This window comes from Dama dama, chromosome 33 (genome assembly GCF_033118175.1).
Source record: "Dama dama isolate Ldn47 chromosome 33, ASM3311817v1, whole genome shotgun sequence".
NCBI classification, from domain to species: domain Eukaryota; kingdom Metazoa; phylum Chordata; class Mammalia; order Artiodactyla; family Cervidae; genus Dama; species Dama dama.
In genome coordinates this window covers 22,340,409-22,366,742 of record NC_083713.1, presented here as the reverse complement: position 1 = coordinate 22,366,742, position 26,334 = coordinate 22,340,409, and the positions used below count along the sequence as shown (strand labels likewise).

Sequence of the window (26,334 nt, the reverse complement as noted above, 5' to 3'; positions counted from 1 at the left end):
AGAAGAATCATAAGAAAACAATTTGACTAATCTTTATCTTTATTATCAAATATCTGAGTGGTAAGCACTATGTTTTTATTAGTCTCTGCAAAATATTTCTATTTGAATATCAAGCAACATAGCAGAGATTTCATGTGACAATAGCCTTTTAAATAAAGAGATTAAAAGAAAGGGACAATCACATCTATTGGGGACACAACAGGAAACATTAGAAGAAAAGGTGAAATTTGAGGCCTGTTGAAAGGTTTTTAAAAGCAGATGCAGAAAAGACCCAGAGTGGGAATCTCAAGATATTTTTGAGAAACACATAATAATAGAGATTTTTTTCCTAGATGGAGGAAATGAAAACTAAGGTTAAAAAAACACTGTCATCAATAGGGGAGGTTCTTGAAAGCCCTAATTTGTATGCAATGGGAAGTCACTAATTTTTTTTTTTTTTTAGAGCAGATACAACCAGAATTATGATTTAGGAAGACAAATCCAAATATTGTAAGTATTATGCACAGGGAAAATAAGAAACTAGAGCCAGGATTATCAGCTTGAGTAAGCAACATCAATACAGGAAAGAGGAAATAAAGACCTGCACTACAGAGATGGCAGTGAAGAAGGAGATGGTGCAGGAAGCAAAGGACAGCCTGGCAAATGGCTAGATGTGCAAAGTCAGGGAGAAGTTAGTGATAAACCACTGTGAATGAAACCACCATATCACTGTTCTGTTTTTTCCAGTGGAGGGATTGTATTTATTTACTCATTTTATACTTTTATTTACTTATCTATTTTTGGCTGTGCTGGGTCTTCACTGCTGCTCGGGCTTTTCTCCAGTTGTGGCAAGCAGGCGACACTCCCTGGTTGCCCCGTGTGGGTTTCTCATTGCGGTGGCTTGTTGCAGAGCACTGGCTCTAAGGTGCACGTGCTTCGGTAGTTGCGGCTCCTGGGCTCTGGAGCACCGCTCAATAGTTGCCGTACATGGGCTTAGTTGCTCCGTGGCGTGTGGTATCTTCCCTGATCAGGGATCGAACCTATGTCTCTTGCATTGGCAGGTGGATTCTTTACACTGAGCCACCAGGAAAGCCCTACTTATTTATTTTTAATGTGTATTTATGTGACTGCACTCCACAGCATGCAGATCTTAGTTCCCTGACCAGGGATCAAACCCTCACCCCTGACTTGAAAGCAAGGAATCTTAAATACTGGACTCCCAGGGAAGTGCCTCAATATTCTATTAATAATAATAATATAAATATATATACATATTAAAAGAATATATTAAAAAAGAATATATGTATATTCTTTTTCTAATGGGGATTGTGACTGTTAAATATGTTAAGTCTGAAATTTTGGAGGTACAAACAAGAGCTAAGAGTTAGCAGGAAATAAAAGTCTGAAGCTTCAAGGACAGAGAAAGAGTGAACTAGGAATACATATTGGGAGTCATCTCAGTTAAAGCCAAATGAGTAGCTGAAATTGCTCAGGGATGAAGTTTACGGAGAGAAAATAGGAGCAAATAGGTCACATGATTCAACCTCAAAGAATATTCAGAAGAGGGCTGAAGAGATTTAAGAGTGAAAGAATCACTTAAGTAGAGTCATAGAAGCCAAGGGAGGATACAGTAGAAAACATAGACAGCAGAAAAATTGCTAGAGTTATGATTGATCTGCCTCCAAACAAGAAGATTTAAAAAAATACTTTGTGACCCTAATAATCTATAGCAGGTATTATTGAGACAAAAGAAACAAAACATATATACTTCCTCATTGCTAGCTCAAAGAATGGCCCACAGATCCAGCTTCACAAAATTTGTGGACTTTATGTGCAAAGTTATAAACTGGCAATCACAGTTTTCATAGATATTTCACTAGTCTGTGTCCTAAATTTGCAAAAACAGGTGCTTACAGGAGCTGTTAGTAAGTAAAAAAATGCTTCAGATACCATTAGGTATAAGATTAGGTATGAAATTATGTTCATTCATAAACAAATAAATAAATGATAACATTAAGCAAATATTTGTATCTACTATATGTCAAGTATTAATACTATTCTTGGCATTGGAATAGAAACTGTTTCTCCTTTTACTAAAGAAAAATTTAAAACTATAAAATTCTAATAAATTACACAATGAGCCTTGTAATACTAAAATTGTTGCCCCATTTCCTGTTTTTAAGGTTCATCTATCTTTGCTCTGGATCCTATGACCATGAAATAAACTAGTCATTTACAGGTTAATTACCATAGTAGACTGGTTTTCTTTTCTGTGATTGGGGGAAAAGAGTCAGCAGCATGAACAGGTAAGAGAAGGACTGAGAATGGGAACTGAACACAGGTGTTCACTGATAGCCTTCCAGATAATACCTCCAAAGAGAGGTGGGGATGGAAACCATTAGGAGTCAAAGAATAAATGGGTATTCAGATCTGGGAGGAGACAGCACCCTTTAACCTCACTTCAATTCACCTACTCTCTTCAATCTAATCTTTCAACAAATACTTATAAAGGAAGTACTAATATCCAATATAATGGTTGCCTTTTGTGAAAGAAAGTATTGGAGAAATTATCACACAAATATCAATAGATCACTCTATATCAATGCTTCTCGCTTTGTACATCAGAATCACATGGAGAACTTTTTGTAGATGCATATGCTTAGTCTCCACTTTCAGAGATTTCTGATATGTCAGTTTAGAAAAGGGTCCAGGCACCAATATTTTTAAAAAGCACCCCTGTTTATTATAATGTGTGGGCTATGCTAGAATATCCTGAAAGTTCAATCAGTATGCCATTGTGAGATCTTTCTTTGGGCAACAGAAATCAGCAAATGAAAATTTGAAGCTCACACTATCTGTTTAGCTTGTCTTTACTGGGCTATCAAAGAAGTACAAGAAATTTAGCATGAATATTTTCTTAGGGATTTTTTTAAAGTCACAGTTTGGTTTTCCAGGTGGCACTGGTGGTAAAGAATTCATCTGCCAGAAGGAAAGAAATCATAAAGATCAGAGGAGAAATAAATGAAAAAAGAAATGAAGGAAGTACTAGCAAAGATTAATGAAACTAAAAGCTGGCTCTTTGAGAAGATAAACAAAATTGACAAACCACTAGCCAGACTCATCATGAGAAAAAGGGAGAAAAATCAAATCAACAAAATTAGAAATGAAAAAAGAGAGGTTACAACAGACAACACAGAAATACAAAGGATCATAAGAGAATATTGTGAGCAACTATATGCTAATAAAATGGACAACCTAGAGGAAATGGACAGATTCTTAGAAAAGTTCAACCTCCCAAGACTGAAACAGGAAGAAATAGAAATTATGAACAAGCCAATTACAAACACTGAAATAGAAACTGTAATTTAAAAAAAAAATCTCCCCCAAACAAAAACAAAAGCCCAGGGCCAGAGGGCTTCACAGAGAAATTCTATCAAACATTTAGAGAAGAGCTAATGCCTATTTTTCTGAAACTCCTCCTAAAAATTGCAGAGGGAGGAACACTTCCAACCTCATCCTATGAGGCCACGGTCACCCTGATACCAAAAGCAGGCAAAGAGAACACACAAAAAGAAAATTACAGGATGATAACACCGATGAACATAGATGCAAAAATCCTCAACAAAATTCTAGCAAACAGAATTCAGCAACACATTAAAAAGCTCATATACCATGATCAAGTCAGGTTTTTCCAGAGATGCAAGGATTCTTCAATATATGAAAATCAATCAGTGTGATACACCATATTAACAAATTGAAAGGTAAAAACCACATGTTTATCTGAATAGATGCAGAAAAAGCCTTCAACAAAATTCAGCACACACTTATGGTAAAAACACTTCAAAACATGAACATAGAAGGAACCTACCTCAACACAGTAAAGGCTATATACGATAAGCCCACGGCAAACATTATTCTCAATGCTGAAAAACTAAAAGCATTCCCTCTAAGATCAGGAACAAGACAAGGGTGTCCACTCTCACCACTATTATTCAACATAGTTTTGGAAGTCCTAGCTACAGCAGTTGGAGAAGAAAAAGTAATAAAAGGAATGTAGATCAGAAAAGAAGAAGTAAAACTCTCACTGTTCACAGATGACATGATAAATACATAGAAAACCCAAAAGAAGCTATCAGAAAATTACTAGAGCTAATCACTGAATTCAGCAAAGTCACAGGATACAAGGTCGATACACAGAAATCACTTGCATTCCTATACCCTAACAATGAAAAATCAGAAAGAGAAATTAAGGAATCAATCTCATTCAATTTATTCAAGAATAAAATATCTAGGAATAAACCTACCTAAGGAGACAAAAGAACTGTATACAGAAAATTATAAGATACTGAGGGAAGAAATCAAAGATGACATAAACAGATGGAGAGATATTTCATGTTCCTGGGTAGGAACTGACTATACTACCAAATGCAATCTACAGATTCAATGCAATCCTTATCAAATTACCAATGGAATTTTTCAAAAGACTAGAACAAAAAAATCACAGTTTATATGGAAACACAAAAGACCCGAAGCCAAAGCAGTCTTGAGAAAGAAGAATGGAGCTGGAGGAATCAACCTTCCTGACTTCAGACTCTACTACAAAGTTACGGTCATCAAGACAGTATGGCACTGGCACAAAAACAGAAATATAGACCTACTGAACAAGATAGAGAGCCCAGAGATAAACCCACGCACCTATGGGTACCTTATTTTTGACAAAAGAGGCAAGAATATACAATGGGGCAAAGACAGCCTCTTCAATAAGTGGTGCTGGGAAAACTGGACAGCTACATGTAAAAGAATGAAATTAGAACACTTCCTAATGCCATACACAAAGATAAACTCAAAATGGATTAAAGACCAAAATCTAAGACCAGAAACTGTAAAATTCTCAGAGGAAAACAATCAGAACACTCGATGACATAAATCAAAGCAAGATCTTCTATGACCCACCACCTAGAATAATGGAAATAAAAACAAAAATAAACAAGTAGAACCTAATTAAACTTAAAAGCTTTTGCACAGCAAAGGAAACCACAAGAAGGTGAAAAGACAAGCAGAATGGGAGAAAATAATAGCAAAGGAAACAACTGACAAAGAATTAATTTCCAAAATATACAAGCAGCTCATACAACTCAATACCAAAAAAAAAAAAAAAGCAACAACAAAACAAAACAAATAACCCAATCAAAAATTGGAAAAAAGACCTAAACAAACATTTCTCCAAAAAAGACATACAGACAGCTAGCAAACACATGAAAAGATGCTCAACATCACTCATTATTAGAGAAATACAAATCAAAACTACAGTGTGATATCACCTCACACCATCAGAATGGCCATCATCAAAAAGTCTACAATGAATGCTGGGAGAGGGTGTGGAGAAAGGGGAACTCTTTTGCATTGCTGGTGGAAATGTAAATTGATACAGCTACTGCAGAAGATGGTACAGAGATTCCTTAAAAAACTAGGAATAAAACCACCATATGACCCAGCAAAAAACTCCTAGGTATATACTCTGAGGAAACCAAAACTGAAAAAGACACATGCACCCCAATGTTGACTACAGCACTAATTACAATAGCTAGGACTTGGAAGCAACCTACATGTCCATTGACAAACGAATGGATAAAGAAACTGTGGTCCATATTTACAATGGGATATTACTCAGCCATAAAAAGGAATTCATTTGAGTCAGTTCTAATAAGGTAGATGAACCTAGAACCGACTATACAGAGTGAAGTAAGTCAGAAAGAGAAATATAAATATCATATACTGATGCATATATATGGACTCTAGAAAGATGGTACTGATGAATTTATTTGCAGGGCACCAGTGGAGAAACAGACCTAGAGAACAGACCTATGGACATGGGGGGCGGGGAGGAGGGTGAGGGAGAGATGCACAGAGAGAGTAACATGGAAACTTACAATACCATATGTAGAAGAGATAGCCAACGGGAACTTGCTCTATGACTCAGGGAACTCAAACAGGGGCTCTGTGACAATCTGGAAGGGTGGGTGGGGAGGGAGATGGGAGGCAGGCTGAGGAGCGAAGTTTGGGAGGAAGAGGACTAAGGAGTAGTCTTAGGTACTAGGGAGTACCTAAGGCTGATTCTTGTTGATGTTTGACAGAAAACAAAAAAATTCTGTAAAGCAATTATCCTTCAATTAAAAAATAAAGTGGAAAAAAAAAAGAATTTGCCTGTCAATGCAGGAGACACAGGACACAAAATTTCAGTCCTTGGGTCTGGAAGATCCCCTGGAGAAGGGAATGGCAACCCACTCCAGTATTCTTGCCTGGAGAATTCCATGGACAGAGAAGAGTGGCAGGCTATAGTCTATGGGGTCACAAAGAGTCGTACATGGCTGAGCACACATGCACGATCATAAATTTATATTGATAAACCAACTCAATAAGACCCTGGAATTTTCAGAGAGAACAGTTTCCAAATCTTCTTCTTTTTTTTTTAAGGTAACTTATAAGGTGAAAGTGCTGTACTCAATATGTCAGCAAATTTGGAAAACTCAGCAGTGGCCACAGGACTGGAAAAGGTCAGTTTTCATTCCAATCCCAAAGAAAGGCAATGCCAAAGAATGTTTGAAAAGTAATGCTCAAAATTCTATAAGCGAGGCTTCAATAGTACATGAACCATGAACTTCCAGATGTTCAAGCTGGATTTAGGAAAGGCAGGGGAACCAGAGATCAAATTGCCAACATCTGTTGGATCATCAAAAAAGCAAGATAGTTCCAGAAAAACATCTACTTCTGCTTCATTGACTATGCTGAAGCCTTTGACTGTGTGTGTCACAACAAACTGTGGGAAATTCTTAAAGAGATGAGAATACCAGACCACCTTACCTGCTTCCTGTGAAACCTGTATGCAGGTAAAGAAGCAACAGTTAGAACCGGACATGGAACAATGGACTGGTTCAAAATTGGCAAAGGAGTACATCAAGGCAGTATACTGTCACCCTGTTTATTTAACTTATGTGCAGCGTACATCATGAGAAATGCCAGGCTGAATGAAGCACAAGCTAGAATCAAGATTTCCGGGAGAAATATCAACAACCTCAGATACGCAGATAACACCAGCCTTATGGCAGAAAGGGAAGAGGAACTAAAGAGCCTCTTGATGAAGGTGAAAGAGGAGAGTGAAAAAGCTGGCTTAAAACTAAACATTCAAAAACTAAGATCATGGCATCTGGTCCTATTACTTCATGGCAAATAGATGGGGAAACAGTGAAAGACTTGATTTTGGGGGGCTCAAAAACCACTACAGATGGTACTCCAGCCATGAAATTAAAAGACACTTGCTTCTTGGAGGAAAAGCTATGACAAACCTAGATAGCATATTAAAAAGCAGAGACATTACTTTGCTGACAAAGGTCCATCTAGTCAAAGCTATGGTTTTTCCAGTAGTCATGTATAGATGTGAGAGTTGGACCATAAATAAGGCTGAGCACCGAAGAATTGATGCTTTTGAACTGTGGTGTTGGAGAAGACTCTTGAGAGTCCCTTGGACAGCAAGGAGATCAAACCAGTCAACACTAAAGGAACTCAACCCTGAATATTCATTGGAAGGATTGATGCTGAAACTAAAGCTCCAATACTTTGGCCACCTGATGCAAAGGTCAACTCATTTGAAAAGACCCTGATGCTGGGAAAGATTGAAAGCAGGAGGAGAATGGGATGACAGAGGATGAGATGGTTGGATGGCATCACCGATTCAATGGACATGAGTTTGACAAGCTCTGGGAGATGGTGAAGGACAGGGAAGCCTGGTGTGCTGCAGTCCACGGGGTCACAAAAAGTCAGACACAACTGAGCAACTGAACAACAAATGATGTAGTAGTGACCACAACAGGGAACTAATTAGTACATAACCATTTGAAGAGAGTAATTTGTGTTTCTTTTTTTCTTTTCTCCAAAAGAAGTGTTTACATAATCCATCATATTGTCAGTAAAAAAGAATTTACAAGTGGGAATAATTCCATTTCTGTTGATGCATTCCATTTGGCTTTGTAATTGCACACTTGTATCCATTGCACCTACAAATAAACATGGGTCTTTCCAGGGTTGATACTTACCATTTGGGCAGTCATTGGATTGTTGTCTGACAGTAACCTGGTCTAGAAAAAACTATTTTGGTAGACAAAATAGGATGTTTAAATGAGACTCTTTCTGCCTGAGTTTATAGTTGAGACAAATAGGTACTACAATCTAAAGGGAGTGCCAGGCCATCTAGGCCTTTTATGTAGGACTTGGAAAGAAGGTGCCCCAAACTAGTTCTCCTGCCTCCAAGTTAAGGTACTTGTTTCCCACTCTGCATTGTGTAAAAAGGATAACAATTTATGAGAGCCCCATATTGAGGAGATGGGCTTCCCTGATGGCTCAGTGGTAAAGAATCCATCTGCCAATGAGGGAGATGCAGGTTCCATCCCTGGATCAGGAAGATCCCCTGGAGGAGGGCACGGCAACCCACTCCAGTATTCTTGCCTGAAGAATCCCATGGACAGGGGAGCCTGGTGACCTACAGTCCAAAGGGTCGCAAAGAGCCAGACAACACTGAGCAACTGAGTATGCATATTGAGGATATCTTAGGGTTTCTTCAGAGTTCCTTCCTGAGAATCATTTGGGGGACCTACTGTGTCTTTCACCTTAGTGTAGTGTGGGAACAGAGACTGGTACCTGATTCACACCTAAAAACTACAGAAGTTAGTGAGCATAAAGAGAGAGGTGTTTTGAGGAGGACTTGCACTTCAATCTAATGGCTGAAAATATGTGATTTTCCCCATAGATCAAATGGATCTATGAAAGATATCCAGGTTTAAAAGGACTTTGACCTGAAAGCAACCCAAGTGTTTATCAACAGATGAATGAATGAACACATGTAATAGACACATATAATGGAATACTAATCAGCCTTAAAAAGGAAGGATTTTTGGACACGTTTCAACATAGATGAATCTTGAAAATATTATGCTAAGTGAAATAAGCCAGTTGCATATGGACAATTAAGATTTTGCTATAAGAGGTACCCTGAGTAGAGAAATACATAGATGAAAAGGAGAATGGTGGTTGCCATGGGCTGCATGCAAGGAAAAATGAGGAGTTAATGTTTAATGGGCACCGACTTTCACTTTGGGAAGATGAAAAAGTTCTGGCGATGGATGATGGTGATGGTTGCATAACAATGTGAATGTACTTAATGCCACTGAACTGTATAATTAAAAGTAGTAAATTTTATGCTGTGTCTATTTTACCACGGTTAAAGATAAGAAACAAAAATAGGCCTTGACCTAGAGGAATTCCTGGAAGAGTGAGATGATCCCCATGAGGAAGGGTGCGGATGGGCCCCTAGAAGTCAGGGGCTGAGGGGGGATTATAACCAGTCATTAGGAGAGGCACACTCATATCAGGAGGTTGCTAGTCCTAAGAGTCCTCTGAAGAATTTATAAAAGCAACTCATGATAGAAAAAGAATGCTGGTATCTGAGGGCCCTGAAACCAAATTAGGGCAGCATCTGTCAAGTAAGGCTTTGCCCTCTCATCCAACCTTCCTGCATCTGTCTTGGGGGAGGAAGTGAACCGAGGAAGAGTAATAAGGCTCAAGAGTAACAAGGCTCAGTAACAAGAGTAACATGACCCTCTCCATGTCCGAATCAATGGACTCAATGGACTCAATGGACATGAGTTTGAGCAAACTCCGGGAGATGGTGAGGGATAGGGAAGCCTGTCATGCTACAGTCCATGTGGTCACAAAGAGTCAGACACGACTTAGCGACTGAACAACGAATGACCCTCTCCTGGACACAGGCTTCTTATCCTAAACAAGGGGAACAGCTCGGGGGCTGTATAACTCCTGAGTATGTCAGAAGAGCCGTAGAATCTCCCAGAGTTCACCCTGGAGTGGGGAAGACTGATTTAGCAGAGTAATTTTATTTTATTATTTTTTTTTTTTTCTGATTTAGCAGAGTAATTTTAAAGGAAGAGGGTTGAGAAAGAATCAAATGGCATTCTGCTGGCATCTTAGGAGTCTAACATTTTCAATCACCCAGTTAGAGAGAAATCTCCTCTTGGAGCTTAGGAGATTTCTCATGGAGAAATTCATGGCTGCACACCTTCATTTATTCAATATACTTGTATCGAGTACCATTATATTTATATAAAACATCAAACAGAATAAAAGGTAGCTAAGACATGATCATATGCTTTGATGGACACATGTTCTAACAGAGGAAAACACTGACTTGCCATTAACTGCAATATAGGGCAAAGAGAGGAACATATAACCATGAGATCAGAAGCTTTATACAGAGAAGATTACATGTAAATCAAGCTTTGAATGATGGGACAATTTTGAGGGGAGATGGCATAACTGGAACAGAATAAAGTGGAGAGGATGTTAGAACAAAAATCAGAGGGCAGAGAAGCAGGTGGTTGATTTGTAGACTATGATGTAGCTGAGTTTTGTAATTAGCACAGAATACTCTGAGAAGAGAAATGAGGGCCAGAGGCAGGAAGTTTGTTTGGTATGTGATTTCCAGGGACCTCAAAGGCCAGAAGTTTGTACTTTGATAGGTAATTTGGAAATAATTTAAGGTTTGCAAGTCGGTGAATGATGCAATCTAAAATATGGTTTAGGAAGAACAAATAGAAGGCTAGTACATTTGCTCTGTCAGGAGGCAATGAAGCCTCTAAGTAGGAAGAGGCTTTCCAACGGCTGCGGCAATTGGGAAGGAGGAAATGGATGGAAGAGGCTTTTGCGAGGGAGAATCAAGGGGGCTGCTCCTGATTGCATATGCCCTTTTCACACTTCCTGTTTGCCCTTCATTCCTTTCCTCTTTTGATCATAAAGGTGTGTGCTGCTGCTGGTGCTTAGTCGCGGCAGTCGTGTCTGACTCTCTGTGACCCTATGGACTGCAGCCCCCCCAGGCTCCTTTGTCTGTGGGATTCTCTAGGCAGGAGTACTGGAGTGGGTTGCCTTGCCCTCTTTCAGGGGATCTTCCGCAGTCTCTATGAAAGACACTCCAAAGGACAATTCTTGATGTTCAAAATGAAAAAGTAATATCCTATATCTACAGCTGTGTTGTATTTTCTCTGTATTACCTATAGACTTAGAGGTAAAGCTTTCCCACTCTTATCATAGGATCCTTACTGTCAGAAAATGTAAACACACATCAGTACATTTCTTGTGAAATTTCTGCTGCTCATACAAAATGGAAATCAAGATCACAGAAGTAAAGTTATTAAACATGATAGTAAATTCCTCTTTTTGTTCTGTTATTCAGCTTTAAGAGCATCTCTATTCTCTAAAAGCTTCAGAGTATTAATTTTATATATTTAGGAACAAAAGAGTTTAACAATAGAACTACATAACTAAATCATGAACAATTAAGAAAAGCAATCAGAAAAGTAACTAATTTATAATTTACCTATTTATAAAGTTTATAAACAAAGTTTATAATTCACCTGTTAAGCAAAATCCAGATAATGTGTTAGTCACTTCATTTTTAAAGGCCAGAAAAGTAGAAAATATTTTGTATGCTTATAGTTCTATTTTTCACCATTTGTGAATTAAACTAAAATGAGCTGAAACTGTCAGTATGGCAAGTCTTTTGGGAGAGGCTTTGCCTTTGGACGTGTGCAACTTTGTATGACTTACATGCTGTTTTTGACATGGGGAATTCTGTCAAGGAATCAGGAAATGAGTGGCCCGTTTTCAGCTCTCACTTCAAGCTGGAAATTATCTTTGTAATAAAAGAAGCAAAAAATTACAGTTCTTGCCCAGCCCCTCAGTCAGTGGTTTTACAGCAAATCTTGGGCTGAGCAGACTCAGAACTCAGTGCTGATTAGGGACAGTGAGTGCTCTGGGTAATAGAATAGCTAACTCTAACTAAAGGTTCTCTCTAAACACTTTCCCTGCATTATTTAACTGAGAGTAAGTGAGAGGGCGTGCAAGCCAGGGGGACGGAACCCATGCAGTGCTATCCTTGTATCATCTCCCCTGGGACCTGGGCTCACCCACTCCCCTTATCCTATCAAAGTGGCCAAGCAAAGGTTTCCCACTCAAATCAGGACCGTTCTTCTTTTGTTGTCTCACATTTGCTTATTTTCTCCAGCTTTATCCTACTCGATTTAACTGTTTAACTGTCAAAGCAATTTAACTGTTTAACTTTCTTAGCATACGTGAAAAAAACTAAGACTGAAAGGGTAAGTATCTTGTCCAAGATAGACAGCTACTAAACCAGGATTCAATCCTAACCAGACTAATGCCAGAGACAAGGCTTTAAATCTCCCTGCACTGCCTTTCACTGGGATAAAGCCTGAAGCCTCCTTCTGCAGGGGAAAATGGATGGGAGTGGGGGCCCCTGCCTTAAAAGTGTACTTCTAGTGAGCTCTGAACATTTCTGGGATCACCTGTGAGGATTAGCCTTCCCAGAGAACTTATTTGGAGAATGTTTACTTCCTGAGGATGTACCAAAAGGGTATTTTTATTTAAAGTGCCTGGGGAAAGAATTTTTAAAAGAAAGAAGAGAGTATTGTGCCTTCTTAAGGTCTTTTTTTTTTTTTTTTTTTAATTTTTTTTTTATTATTATTATTATTTTTTTCCAGTGGGTTTTGTCATACATTGATATGAATCAGCCATGGATTTACATGTATTCCCAATCCCGATCCCCCCTCCCACCTCCCTCTCCACCCGATTCCTCTGGGTCTTCCCAGTGCACCAGGCCGGAGCACTTGTCTCGTGCATCCCTCCTGGGCTGGTGATCTGTTTCACCATAGATAGTATACATGCTGTTCTTTTGAAATATCCCACCCTCACATTCTCCCACAAAGTTCAAAAGTCTGTTCTGTATTTCTGTGTCTCTTTTTCTGTTTTGCATATAGGGTTATCGTTATCACCTTTCTAAATTCCATATACATGTGTCAGTATGCTGTAATGTTCTTTATCTTTCTGGCTTATTTCACTCTGTATAATGGGCTCCAGCTTCATCCATCTCATTAGGACTGGTTCAAATGAATTCTTTTTAATGGCTGAGTAATATTCCATGGTGTATATGTACCACAGCTTCCTTATCCATTCATCTGCTGATGGGCATCTAGGTTGCTTCCATGTCCTGGCTATTATAAACAGTGCTGCGATGAACATTGGGGTGCACGTGTCTCTTTCAGATCTGGTTTCCTCAGTGTGTATGCCCAGAAGTGGGATTGCTGGGTCATATGGCAGTTCTATGTCTTAAGGTCTTAAGGGCAGCAGGAAGGAGTGTATTCAGAGGACCGCTCTAGGCCAGGAGCTCTGGCACCTCCCTCTGGGGAGGGGATGGTCTAGGGGGAGGGAGGTGCGGTAGGGGTGGGGATATTGTCACTGGGGGCTGGGGCCTAGATTATTTCCTTCCCCTCTCACTACCAACTGAAAAAAAAAGACAGTGTAGTAAGATTAGGGGAAGGAGAAAGCCACACTCAGACACAGATCTTGGGACAAGAATAAAAACTGGAGAGAATAAGCAAATATGAGACAACACAAGAGGAACCTGTCCCGAGCCAAGTGGGAACCTTTGCTTGGCCATGATGGGATAAGGGAGTGGATGAGCCCAGGTCCTGTCCTGGGGGAGATGGTACAAGGAAAGCACTGCTGTTCTGTCCCCAGCAGGGTTCTGTCCCCCTGGCTTACACGGCCTCTCACTTGCTTTCATGGTCTCCCTCTCTCTCTTTCTCTTTTCCCTATTATTGTTATTATTGCTATTTTACCCTTAAAAAGGCTTGCTAAATTTTCCTGCAAAGTACCTTACATCCCTCATTGAACTACACTGACATAAGTACATAGATATAGACACATAATTCTATTAAATATTTATGTAAATATTACACTATTCATATTCACATATAATATTTACAAATACATAATTTTAAACTACAGATTCATTCAGAAGCTAATGTATATTATAGCATATGTAGATCTCATTCCAAAGTTTGCGTTTAGTTGCTCTCAAAACATCATACTGTCTTCATAAAGTTCTGAGATAAGAAATCCTTCCAGATATTCTTGCATATGGATTCCTGGGCTAGGGAGGGCGGTGGATACCCCTTGATAATTACAGAGTTTGGTGATTGGTGGGGTAGGGGTTGAGTGGAGGGACAAAACCAAGATGGCAACACCAGAATTCTGACTGGGAATGCCACTTTTGACACTGGCACAAATAAAGCACACGGAACATACAAGTCCACACAAATAAATCAGCCTCTAAAAGGTGAGATTGTTACAAGGCTCAGAGATGGGCTGAAAATTTGGGAGTGTCAGGAATAATTTTTGTGTCTAAGGACAAGAGGTATTTGAGTCACACAAACAAGCGGGTCAAATGATCAATTACTGGGTAAGGAGATTACGATAGTAGTACTTTCTAGGTAATGGGAATTGTGGGGTTCCCTAGGTCTGGTAGGTAGATAATTAAGAAGTGGTACCAGTGAAAACAAAGTAAGTCAGATAGATCTTTGCCTCCAGGACCTTTGTCACCCCAAAATGTGTGGTTTCCTGTCAGTCTGGATGTTCCTGTTTTTCTTTGTCTGCCCACAGATCCCCGTTGTTCACAAGATGTATGGTTTCCTGCCATTTGGCCCATGACCCCTTTCTCTGCTCATATCTAGCTACTTGCCTATTCTAACAGTATTATATCACTTTTATGTGGAATCATTTAAAAATGATACAAGTGAACTTATTTACAAAACAGAAATAAACTCACAGATATAGAAAACAAGCTTACAATTACCAAAGGGGAAAGGGTGGGGGAGGAATAGACACACTACTATATACAAAATAGATAAAGAACAAGGTCCTACTGCATGGCACAAGGAACTACATTCAGTAAGTTACGATAACCTATAAAGGAAAAGAATCTGAAAAAGATTACCTAAATAACTGAATCATTTTGCTGTATATTACACAACATTATAAATCAACTACATTTCAATTTTTAAAAAGCAGTGGAACCAGTGAGAATGCTGGCTTTCATTGGTAAATGGCCATTCATGCTTCAACCCAGTTATCTTGGCCCTCTTCAGTAGCCACTAGGAGGTAGGCAAGGAGTGAGAAAATGAGTTTACATGAGATATTCTGTGTGTGTGTGTGAAAGAGAGAGAGAAAGAGAGAATTCCATCATGGCAATATGAAGTAGGGTTTAAGTGGGGCTAGCTTATAGTGTGTTCTCCTTTATATAGTTTCAGAAATTATGAAACAATGGATGAAGTAACTCTCTAGAGATCCGAATTCAATGAGAGTGAAGGAGGCATTACTCAACATTTGCTGTTCCAAATTCCTGTCTTTTGCTCTTTCTTCCAATTCATGATAATTTCTCACTAACAAAAATACAATTATAAGTAATAAAGTGACTGTTACTATTGCCATAATTTTATTGACCACATCCTAAAATCTTCACATGTATCACCTCATTTAATTCTCACCATTGAGGCAGGTGACAGAGCCATCATTTAAAAACGGTTCTGCACACAGACCTTAATGTTCTACTAGTGATTCTTTTTTTTTTTTTTTTTAATATTTTTTTTTATTATTATTATTATTTTTTTCCAGTGGGTTTTGTCATACATTGATATGAATCAGCCATGGATTTACATGTATTCCCAATCCCGATCCCCCCTCCCACCTCCCTCTCCACCCGATTCCTCTGGGTCTTCCCAGTGCACCAGGCCGGAGCACTTGTCTCGTGCATCCCTCCTGGGCTGGTGATCTGTTTCACCATAGATAGTATACATGCTGTTCTTTTGAAATATCCCACCCTCACATTCTCCCACAAAGTTCAAAAGTCTGTTCTGTATTTCTGTGTCTCTTTTTCTGTTTTGCATATAGGGTTATCGTTATCACCTTTCTAAATTCCATATACATGTGTCAGTATGCTGTAATGTTCTTTATCTTTCTGGCTTACTTCGCTCTGTATAATGGGCTCCAGCTTCATCCATCTCATTAGGACTGGTTCAAATGAATTCTTTTTAATGGCTGAGTAATATTCCATGGTGTATATGTACCACAGCTTCCTTATCCATTCATCTGCTGATGGGCATCTAGGTTGCTTCCATGTCCTGGCTATTATAAACAGTGCTGCGATGAACATTGGGGTGCACGTGTCTCTTTCAGATCTGGTTTCCTCAGTGTGTATGCCCAGAAGTGGGATTGCTGGGTCATATGGCAGTTCTATGTCCAGTTTTTTAAGAAATCTCCACACTGTTTTCCATAGCGGCTGTACTAGTTTGCATTCCCACCAACAGTGTAAGAGGGTTCCCTTTTCTCCACACCCTCTCCAGCATTTATTGCTTGTAAACTTTTGGATAGCAGCCATCCTGGCTGGCGTGTAATGGTACCTCATTGTGGTTTTGATTTGCATTTCTCTAATAATGAGTGATTTTGAGCATCTTTTCATGTGTTTGTTAGCCATCTGTATGTCTTCTTTGGAGAAGTGTCTGTTTAGTTCTTTGGCCCATTTTTTGATTGGGTCATTTATTTTTCTGGAATTGAGCTGCAGGAGTTGCTTGTATATTTTTGAGATTAATCCTTTGTCTGTTTCTTCATTTGCTATTATTTTCTCCCAATCTGAGGGCTGTCTTTTCACCTTACTTATAGTTTCCTTTGTAGTGCAAAAGCTTTTAAGTTTCATTAGGTCCCATTTGTTTAGTTTTGCTTTTATTTCCAATATTCTGGGAGGTGGGTCATAGAGGATCTTGCTTTGATTTATGTCGGAGAGTGTTTTGCCTATGTTCTCCTCTAGGAGTTTTATAGTTTCTGGTCTTACATTTAGATCTTTAATCCATTTTGAGTTTATTTTTGTGTATGGTGTTAGAAAGTGTTCTAGTTTCATTCTTTTACAAGCGGTTGACCAGTTTTCCCAGCACCACTTGTTAAAGAGGTTGTCTTTTTTCCATTGTATATCCTTGCCTCCTTTGTCAAAGATAAGGTGTCCATAGGTTCGTGGATTTATCTCTGGGCTTTCTATTCTGTTCCATTGATCTATATTTCTGTCTTTGTGCCAGTACCATACTGTCTTGATGACTGTGGCTTTGTAGTAGAGTCTGAAGTCAGGCAGGTTGATTCCTCCAGTTCCATTCTTCTTTCTCAAGATTACTTTGGCTATTCGAGGTTTTTTGTATTTCCATACAAATTGTGAAATTCTTTGGTCTAGTTCTGTGAAAAATACCGTTGGTAGCTTGATAGGGATTGCATTGAATCTATAGACTGCTTTGGGTAGAATAGCCATTTTGACAATATTAATTCTTCCAATCCATGAACACGGTATGTTTCTCCATCTGTTTGTGTCCTCTTTGATTTCTTTCATCAGTGTTTTATAGTTTTCTATGTATAGGTCCTTTGTTTCTTTAGGTAGATATACTCCTAAGTATTTTATTCTTTTTGTTGCAATGGTGAATGGTATTGTTTCCTTAATTTCTCTGTCTGTTTTTTCATTGTTAGTATATAGGAATGCAAGGGATTTCTGTGTGTTAATTTTATATCCTGCAACTTTACTATATTCATTGATTAGCTCTAGTAATTTTCTGGTAGAATCTTTAGGGTTTTCTATGTAGAGGATCATGTCATCTGCAAACAGTGAGAGTTTTACTTCTTCTTTTCCTATCTGGATTCCTTTTACTTCTTTTTCTGCTCTGATTGCTGTGGCCAGCACTTCCAACACTATGTTGAATATCTACTAGTGATTCTTATTTGCTGGCTGCATGTTTAAAGTTCACCTGTATATTAACTCAACCCATAGATATTGTGTTTATTTCTTACTGGAGAGATGTTACCTATAAACAAAGCTGGACTATCTCAGAGGGAGAGCAAAAAGTCCCTTCCCCCCGTTCTTTCCTTCCTCCTTCTTTTTCCCCTTCATCTATTCATCCAAAACTATTCAATAAACACCAAAGTACCCTGCTAGACTCTGGAAATATGGTTGCAAAAGAAAAAAAGACACAGATCCCTGTTGCTTCCAGACATCAAGGTCTGGTTAGGAAAGGAAAAGTATATAGATGGTCATGCTTCACTGAGCGTTTGACTCTTTGCGACCCCATGGACTGTAGCCTGCATGGGGATTCTCTAGGCAAGAATACTGGAGTGGGTAGCCTATTGCTTCTCCAGGGGATCTTCCCGACCCAGGAATTGACCTGGGAGTCTCCTGCTTTACCAGCTGAGGTACCAGGGAAGCCCCACATAGATGGTTGGCTATTAATTTTAAGTCTTCTAAACCTTAAACCAGAATTCTGCAGGTATCACTGACTCCCCTATTTACCCTCTTCCTTGGTTTTCCCTTCCTAACAATGCCTCACTTCATACACGGAATATTTTGAAGATTGCACATGTCTTATATCATACTGTACCATATGTTATCTAGACACTGACATTTTATCTGCTCTACTTATTCCATGTGGGTTAGTCACTCAGTCGTGTCTGACTCTTGCGACCCCAGGACTGTATAGCCCACCAGTCTCCTCTGTCCATGGAATTCTCCAAGCAAGAATTTTGGAGTGGGTTGCCATTTCCTTCTCCAGGGGATCTTCCCAACCTAGAGATCGAATCTGGGTCTCCTACATTGCAAGCATATTCTTTACTATATGAGCCACCAGGGAAGCCAAACTTATTTCATAGATATAAATAAAATCTTTGCTAATAGCTATAGCAAAGAAGTTGGAAAAAAATATGTATTGGGTCTAAACAAGCTGTGATTCAGGGGAGACTAGAGCTATACTTTTATTTTATTTTCTTTCATTTATTTTTATTAGTTGGAGGCTAATTACTTTACAATATTGTAGTGGTTTTTGCCATACATTGACATGAATTAGCCATGGATTTACATGTGTTCCCCATCCTGATCCCCCCTCCCACCTCCCTCCCCATCCCATCCCTCTGGGTCTTCTCGGTGCACCAGCCCTGAGCACTTGTCTCATGCATCCAACCTGGGCTGGTGATCTGTTTCACCCTTGACAGTATACTTGTTTCAATGCTATTCTCTCAGATCATCCCACCCTCACCTTCTCCCACAGAGTCCAAAAGTCTGTTCTATATATCTGTGTCTCTTTCTCTGTCCTGCATATAGGGTTATTGTTACCATCTTTTAAAATTCCATATATATGTGTTAGTATACTGTATTGGTGTTTATCTTTCTGGCTTACTTCACTCTGTACAATGGGCTCCAGTTTCATCCACCTCATTAGAACTGATTCAAATGTATTCTTTTTAATGGCTGAGTAATATTCCATTGTGTATATGTACCACAGCTTCCTTATCCATTCATCTGCTGATGGGCATCTAGGTTGCTTCCATGTCCTGGCTATTATAGACAGTGCTGTGATGAACAGTGGGGTACACGTGTCTCTTTCAGATCTGGTTTCCTCGGTGTGTATGCCCAGGAGTGGGATTGCTGGGTCATATGGCAGTTCTATTTCCAGTTTTTTAAGGAACCTCCACACTGTTCTCCATAGTGGCTGTACTAGTTTGCATTCCCACCAACAGTGTAATAGGGTTCCCTTTTCTCCACACCCTCTCCAGCATTTATTGCTTGTAGACTTTTCGATAGTAGACATTCTGACTGGTGTGTAGTGGTACCTCATTGTGGTTTTGATTTGCATTTCTCTGATAATGAGTGATGTTGAGCATCTTTTCATGTGTTTGTTAGCCATCTGTATGTCTTCTTTGGAGAAATGTCTATTTAGTTCTTTGGCCCATTTTTTTGATTGGGTCATTTATTTTTCTGGAGTTGAGCTGCAGGAGCTGCTTGTATATTTTTGAGATTAATCGTTTGTTTGTTGCTTTGTTTGCTATTATTTGCTCCCATTTTGAAGAGTGTTTTTTCACTTTGCTTATAGTTTCCTTTGTTGTGCAAAAGCTTTTAAGTTTAATTAGGTCCCATTTGTTTATTTTTGCTTTTATTTCCAATATTCTGGGAGGTGGGTCATAGAGGATGTTTATGTCGGAGAGTGTTTTGCCTATGTTCTCCTCTAGGAGTTTTATAGTTTCTGGTCTTACATTTAGATCTTTAATCCATTTTGAGTTTATTTTTGTGTATGGTGTTAGAAAGTGTCCTAGTTTCATTCTTTTACAAGTGGTTGACCAGTTTTCCCAGCATCATTTATTAAAGAGGTTGTCTTTTTTCCACTGTATATTCTTGCCTCCTTTGTCAAAGATAAGGTGTCCATAGGTATGTGGATTTATCTCTGGGCTTTCTATTTCGTTCCATTGATCTATATTTCTGTCTTTGTGCCAGTACCATACTGTCTTGATGACTGTGGCTTTGTAGTAGAGTCTGAAGTCAGGCAGGTTGATTCCTCCAGTTCCATTCTTCTTTCTCAAGATTACTTTGGCTATTCGAGGTTTTTTGTATTTCCATACAAATTGAGAAATTATTTGGTCTAGTTCTGTGAAGAATACCATTGGTAGCTTGATAGGGAGTGCATTGAATCTATAGATTGCTTTGAGTAGTATACTCATTTTCACAATATTGATTCTTCCAATCCATGAACACGGTATATTTCTCCATCTGTTTGTGTCCTCTTTGATTTCTTTCATCAGTGTTTTATAGTTTTCTATGTATAGGTCTTTTGTTTCTTTAGGTAGATATACTCCTAAGTATTTTATTCTTTTTGTTGCAATGGTGAATGGTATTGTTTCCTTAATTTCTCTTTCTGTTTTCTCATTGTTAGTGTATATGAATGCAAGGGATTTCTGTGTGTTAGTTTTATATCCTGCAACTTTACTATATTCATTGATTAGCTCTAGTAATTTTCTGGTAGAGTCTTTAGGGTTTTCTATGTGGAGGATCATGTCATCTGCAAACAGAATTCAAAAGCTTTACAGACAAGCAAAAGCTGAGAGAATTCAGCACCACCAAACCAGCTCTTCAACAAATGCTAAAGGATCTTCTCTAGACAGGAAACACAGAAAGGCTGTATGAACGTGAATCCAAAACAACAAAGCAAATGGCAACGGGACCATACTTATCAATAACTACCTTAAACGTAAATGGGTTGAATGCCCCAATCAGAAGACAAGGATGGGCTGAATGGATACAAAAGCAAGATCCCTATATATGTTGTCTACAAGAGACCCACCTCAAAACAAGGGACACATACAGACTGAAAGTGAAGGGCTGGAAAAAAATATTTCATGCAAACGGAGACAAAAAGAAAGCAGGAGTTGCAATACTCATATCAGATAGAATAGACTTTAAAATAAAGGTTGTGAAAAGAGACAAAGAAGAACACTACATAATGATCAAAGGTTCAATCCAAGAAGAAGATATAACAATTATAAATATATATGCACCCAACATAGGAGCACCACAACGTGTAAGGCAATTGCTAACAAGTATGAAAGGGGAAATTAACAATAACACAATAATAGTGGGTGACTTTAATACCCCACTCACACCTATGGATAGATCAACTAAACAGAAAATTAACTAGGAAACAAACTTTAAATGACACAATGGACCAGCTAGACATAATTGATATCTATAGGACATTTCACCCCAAAACAATCAATTTCACAGTGCACACGGAACCTTCTCCAGAATAGATCACATCCTGGGCCATAAATCTAGCCTTGGTAAATTCAAAAAAATTGAAATCATTCCAGTCATCCTTTCTGACCACAATGCAGTAAGATTAGATCTCAATTACAGGAAAAAAACTATTAAAAATTCAAACATATGGAGGCTAAATAACACGCTTCTGAATAACCAACAAATCATAGAAGAAATCAAAAAAGAAATCAAAATATGCATAGAAATGAATGAAAATGAAAACACAACAACCCGAAACCTATGGGACACTGTAAAAACAGTGCTAAAGGGAAGGTTCATAGCATCATAGGCTTACCTCAAGAAACAAGAAAAAAGTCAAATAAATAACCTAATTCTACACCTAAAACAACTAGAGAAGGTAGAGCTATACTTTTAGAACTTCGTGGGTCTTAGAGGAGATGGAGTACAGGCCCAGGAAACAGGGCTGAGTTCTCAGCGGGATGCTCATGTCTGTGGCAGGGAGCGGGGAGGGGCTTGCATGGTGACAAGATCAGTTTCCCCCATCTACATCACACATTATCACAGTGGAGTTTTTTTCTTACAGTAATAAAAGTTGTGAATTTCCACATTATCTATACATATTCAAAATATGTTCTTAATACATTTTAAATCCTGACAAATTAATTCTGGATCATCCCTTTTAGTAAATCTAAAATTTTAAATCTGTACTTATAATAACTGTACACAGGTGACGCAATGGTAAAGAATAGGTAAAAAGTAGGAAATGTCAATGAACTCCAATATTCTTACCTGGAAAATTCCATGGACAGAGGAGCCTGGTGAGCTACAGTCTATGGGGTCACCAAGAGTCAGATACAACTGACCACTCATGCGTTATACAACATATATGGTTGGGCTGCAGGGGATCTGTGATTATACCTGAATTATAATCCCTGAAATTATATGTAAAACTATGTGCACATGTATAGTTTTCTAGAGAGGGTCTGAAGCTTTCATCAAATTCAAATCTATGACACTAAAATTTGACCCCATAAATAAATAATTAAAAATTGAAAAGCTAAACTCTATAACAAGGACTTTTTCCACTCAAAGATTAGAGCTTTTAGCATAAATTCTGACATAAATATATTGCACTTACATCAAGAGCCACAGACTGCTTGGCCCATGACTTCTTCACTTGATCATACATAATTGTATTGTTGATGCCAAGGCCACAAAAGATGACAAAAGCCTAGGAAAGAGAGAGTTCACTAATTAAAAAGTGTAATAAATCATTGGCATAATCTAATATAAAAGCAGACAGGCATCAGGAATGGGCCTGAAAATATAATTTTATTGTACACAGAGGTAGGCCTTAGGGAAATATGTACAATAAAATTCTTAATTACTATTGTCATGTAACAGCTTTATCGCTCACACTGCACAAGAGAAAAATTATTAATTTAATGTTATTGTGAAGAAATAACTTTATACATTTAGAAACATATAGTCCACTTAAACGTGTTCTTACTTTATTTAGGTTGTGAACTGATTTTGGTCATTTCATTCCATTTAACCAAAAGCAACCTCTTTCAAAAGCTAGGGTATAAAAGAGTTTGGTAAAGAAACCAAGTGATTGTATCCATAAGGTAAATGTTAAGGGGACGGAGGAGGATTCAGATTTTGAACCAGTTAGTAAAGAAGTTCTGACATATTCTCAGCTAGAGAAAAATAATCATGGGGTTCTCATGTTGGCTCCTGGTGCAAAGTCTACCAGGAAGCCTGTTCAAGGCTAGCCTCTCCAGCTGAGGGCAGACGGGAGTAAATAAATGGAAGCCTGGGAACAGAAGACAGGGGATGGCAGTGCACCTGGTTAGAGGTCTCAAGGCTGAACACACACGAACAAGAAAAAGATAAGACGATTTACACTTTAGTGAGAAGAAGAAGGCAATTCAGTTCCATAAAAAGCAATCAATTAGGATAAAAAAAAAACCTGATTCATGAACAAGAGAATCAAATCTTACCTAAACACTGATACATTCTTTAAATCTTCCTTTAAATTTCATCATGCTGTCAAAGTATAATGATTAAAAATTATCCATTAATAATTATTTATCCTTCCTGGGCAAGCTGTAACCAGGAGACTACTACTGACTCAGCTATAATCCCTGGTTCAGACATTTATTTTCTTACCTCGAAAAGTCGTTGATCATCATCATCGAAAGGTTTTCCATCGAGTCTATTTAACACTTGAGCCACTCCTGTGAGAACAGGTTGGGAGATGTGGTCATTTTTTGACACTGGACATCGTGTTCCTACAGACAGTAAGATGACTCTGAAGTGAAGTCGCTCACTCGTGTCCAACTCTTTGCGACCCCATGGACTGTAGCCTACCAGTCTCCTCCGTCCATGGGATTTTCCAGGCAAGAGTACTGGAGTGGGTTGCCACTTCCTTCTCAAGATGACTCTAGCCTCCTTTAAGTGCAGACACTCAGCTTAATCCCAGGTTGCTCTAACACCTGCTGCCTCTGTGAGAGCAGATATGAGATGTACAGGGATGCAGTCCATTTTCCAGCTCTGATATCCAGACCATGTCTCACTGAAGCCTGGAGTTGTACCAGGTATTAACCAGATTCCCAAAAAATGGTTTTCAAGATGACTGTGTACAATAATTGATATATCATGGTGTACACATATATACATATATATGCATGTGTGTGTGTGTGCTCAGTTGTGTCTGACTCTTTGTGGCCCCATGGACTGTAGCCTGCCAGACTCCTTTGTCTGTGGAATTTTCCAGGCAAGAATACTGGAGTGAGTTGCCATTTCCTTCTCCAGGGGACCTTCCTGACTCAGGAAGGTCAGGAACCCACATCTCTTGCACCTCCTGCATTGGCAGGCAGATTCTTTACCACTGTACCTCCTGGGAAGCCATATATAACTATATAAATATACAAGTTTTTAAAAAATATAATTAAAATGTTTTCAGTTCTCTGAAGCATAGTGCTTGAATGAGGCAGCATGGCATAGTGATTAAGAACATAGGCTTTGGAGTTAAACAGCCTTGGTTTGAATTTCAACTCCATTGTTAGTAGTGTTACTGTGAGCACATTACCTAACTTAACACTGAATTTCTTCATTGGTAAAATGAGGATTAAAATGTTAACTATCTCAGTGGGTTATGAAGATTAAACAAAATAACATTTGAATAATGTTTGTAAAGCATATTGCTCCACATGGAGAGAACATTCAAGAAATGTTAAGAATTATGATCCAGTTAACTTTCAAAGGAAGGCTAGTTTTGTTGCCTGCTACCAATGGGGCTAAACTAGTTTTACAAAATTTAACTTATGTGGGTCTTCTTTCCAAATTCATGTCCAGAATTATACTAGATGTTTTGGGCATGACCCAGGGATCATGGTACTATCAAAGAAAACAAGTTTAACTAGAAAAATTCAACAATCTTGAAAACATTCCCTTGTGTCCCTAACACACACACACACACACACACACACACATATATATATATAACTGTAATTCTAAATGCTTTTATTTTTTAAAAACACCTAACTTCCCATCAGGGAGCTATGCCATCATATGGTAGAAGACATGTATAATAAAATACAAAGCTTTTAGTGTGTAACAGGCAAACTACAGTCTTAGCTGTAAAAGAAAATAGATGTTTACACTTAAGAATGAAATGTAAGACTGCATGTGAGATTGCCGTTGGACATCTACAGATAATGCAAGCTGTTTCTCATGGAATTTCTCTTCTCATTAAATATATTCTGGGACTTCCCAAGGTGGTCCAGTGGTTAGGATTCCATGCTTCCACTGCAGAGGGAAGGGGTTCCCTCATATGGGAACTAAGATCCAGCATGCTACAGCACAGCCAAAATAAACAAGCAAACCTTGAATATATTTAAAACTTGACACATGATGTAATTTAATGCTTTGCTCTAGAGATTCAAATTCTCAAATCTTAGAATATACTTTATGTTAAAAATACTAATATTTTCTGCAAATTAAGAAAACTGATGAAAAAATTCTCTTAGAATTCAAGTGTTAATATTTATAGAAAACTAAATCCTTTGGAAAGTCCAATATCTTAGAGTTTAAGAGGCAGCCTTAGGGTAAAGCAAAGAGAGACAAATTTATATTAGTTCCCAAATGTATTAGTTATCTTACATCTGTTAGAAGAAAGACACATTTTCATTATGTTTAAACAACTACTGTCTTCCCACTTCTTGACTTTAACTACTGACCCCTTCTTGCTTAATTTTAGGTTTGAGATTTTCCTGAATGAATTTTCGAGGGAAAGGAAAGGAGCAGGGAGGGAGAGAAAAATTGGAAACTGCTCTGGCCCACAATTTCCATATTCAGGGGAAAGTGTAACCTATTTTGGAACCATCGAGGCAGAAAAACACATTTCAGTCTATGTCTAACAATACTTCCTTTGCATTTGTCCCATGTGTAAAAACATATAGATGTACTAGGATTAAGAAGCCTGAGTTTTATTTGGGATTCTGCTAATAACTCACTTTGTGATCTTATTCAAATCTTTTCTCTCTCTTTGGGCCTCAATTTCCACAGAGTAAGATAAAAGAGTTCAGTTAGCTGCTTTCTGAAATCTCTACCAACTTCAAAATGATTGGTTCTTATTTAAAGGAATAAATATTTGTGCATTGTCCTGCTTAATGTTGATTCATCAGGAGTCTTCACTTGTGAGATTACACAAGACTATGAAACATAAGTTGATGAGTCCTGGACATGAAAAGGGGTACATTCAAAAAAACGATAGATATACTTTAAAGTAAATTGCATTTTTGTTCTAACAA

General features: G+C 38.4%; 1 protein-coding gene across 1 annotated transcript in view; it reads right to left on the bottom strand.

The window, feature by feature from the left end:
* The window catches only part of PDE11A (phosphodiesterase 11A), a 407,012-nt gene that overhangs the window by 164,368 nt on the left and 216,310 nt on the right, over positions 1–26,334 (bottom strand). Inside the window, exons 8-9 of the mRNA XM_061135538.1 lie at positions 23,690–23,757; positions 22,656–22,748 (exon numbers count right to left, since the gene is read on the bottom strand). Of these exons, the coding sequence (XP_060991521.1) occupies positions 22,656–22,748; positions 23,690–23,757 (161 nt within the window). The remainder of the gene's footprint in view (positions 1–22,655; positions 22,749–23,689; positions 23,758–26,334) is intronic.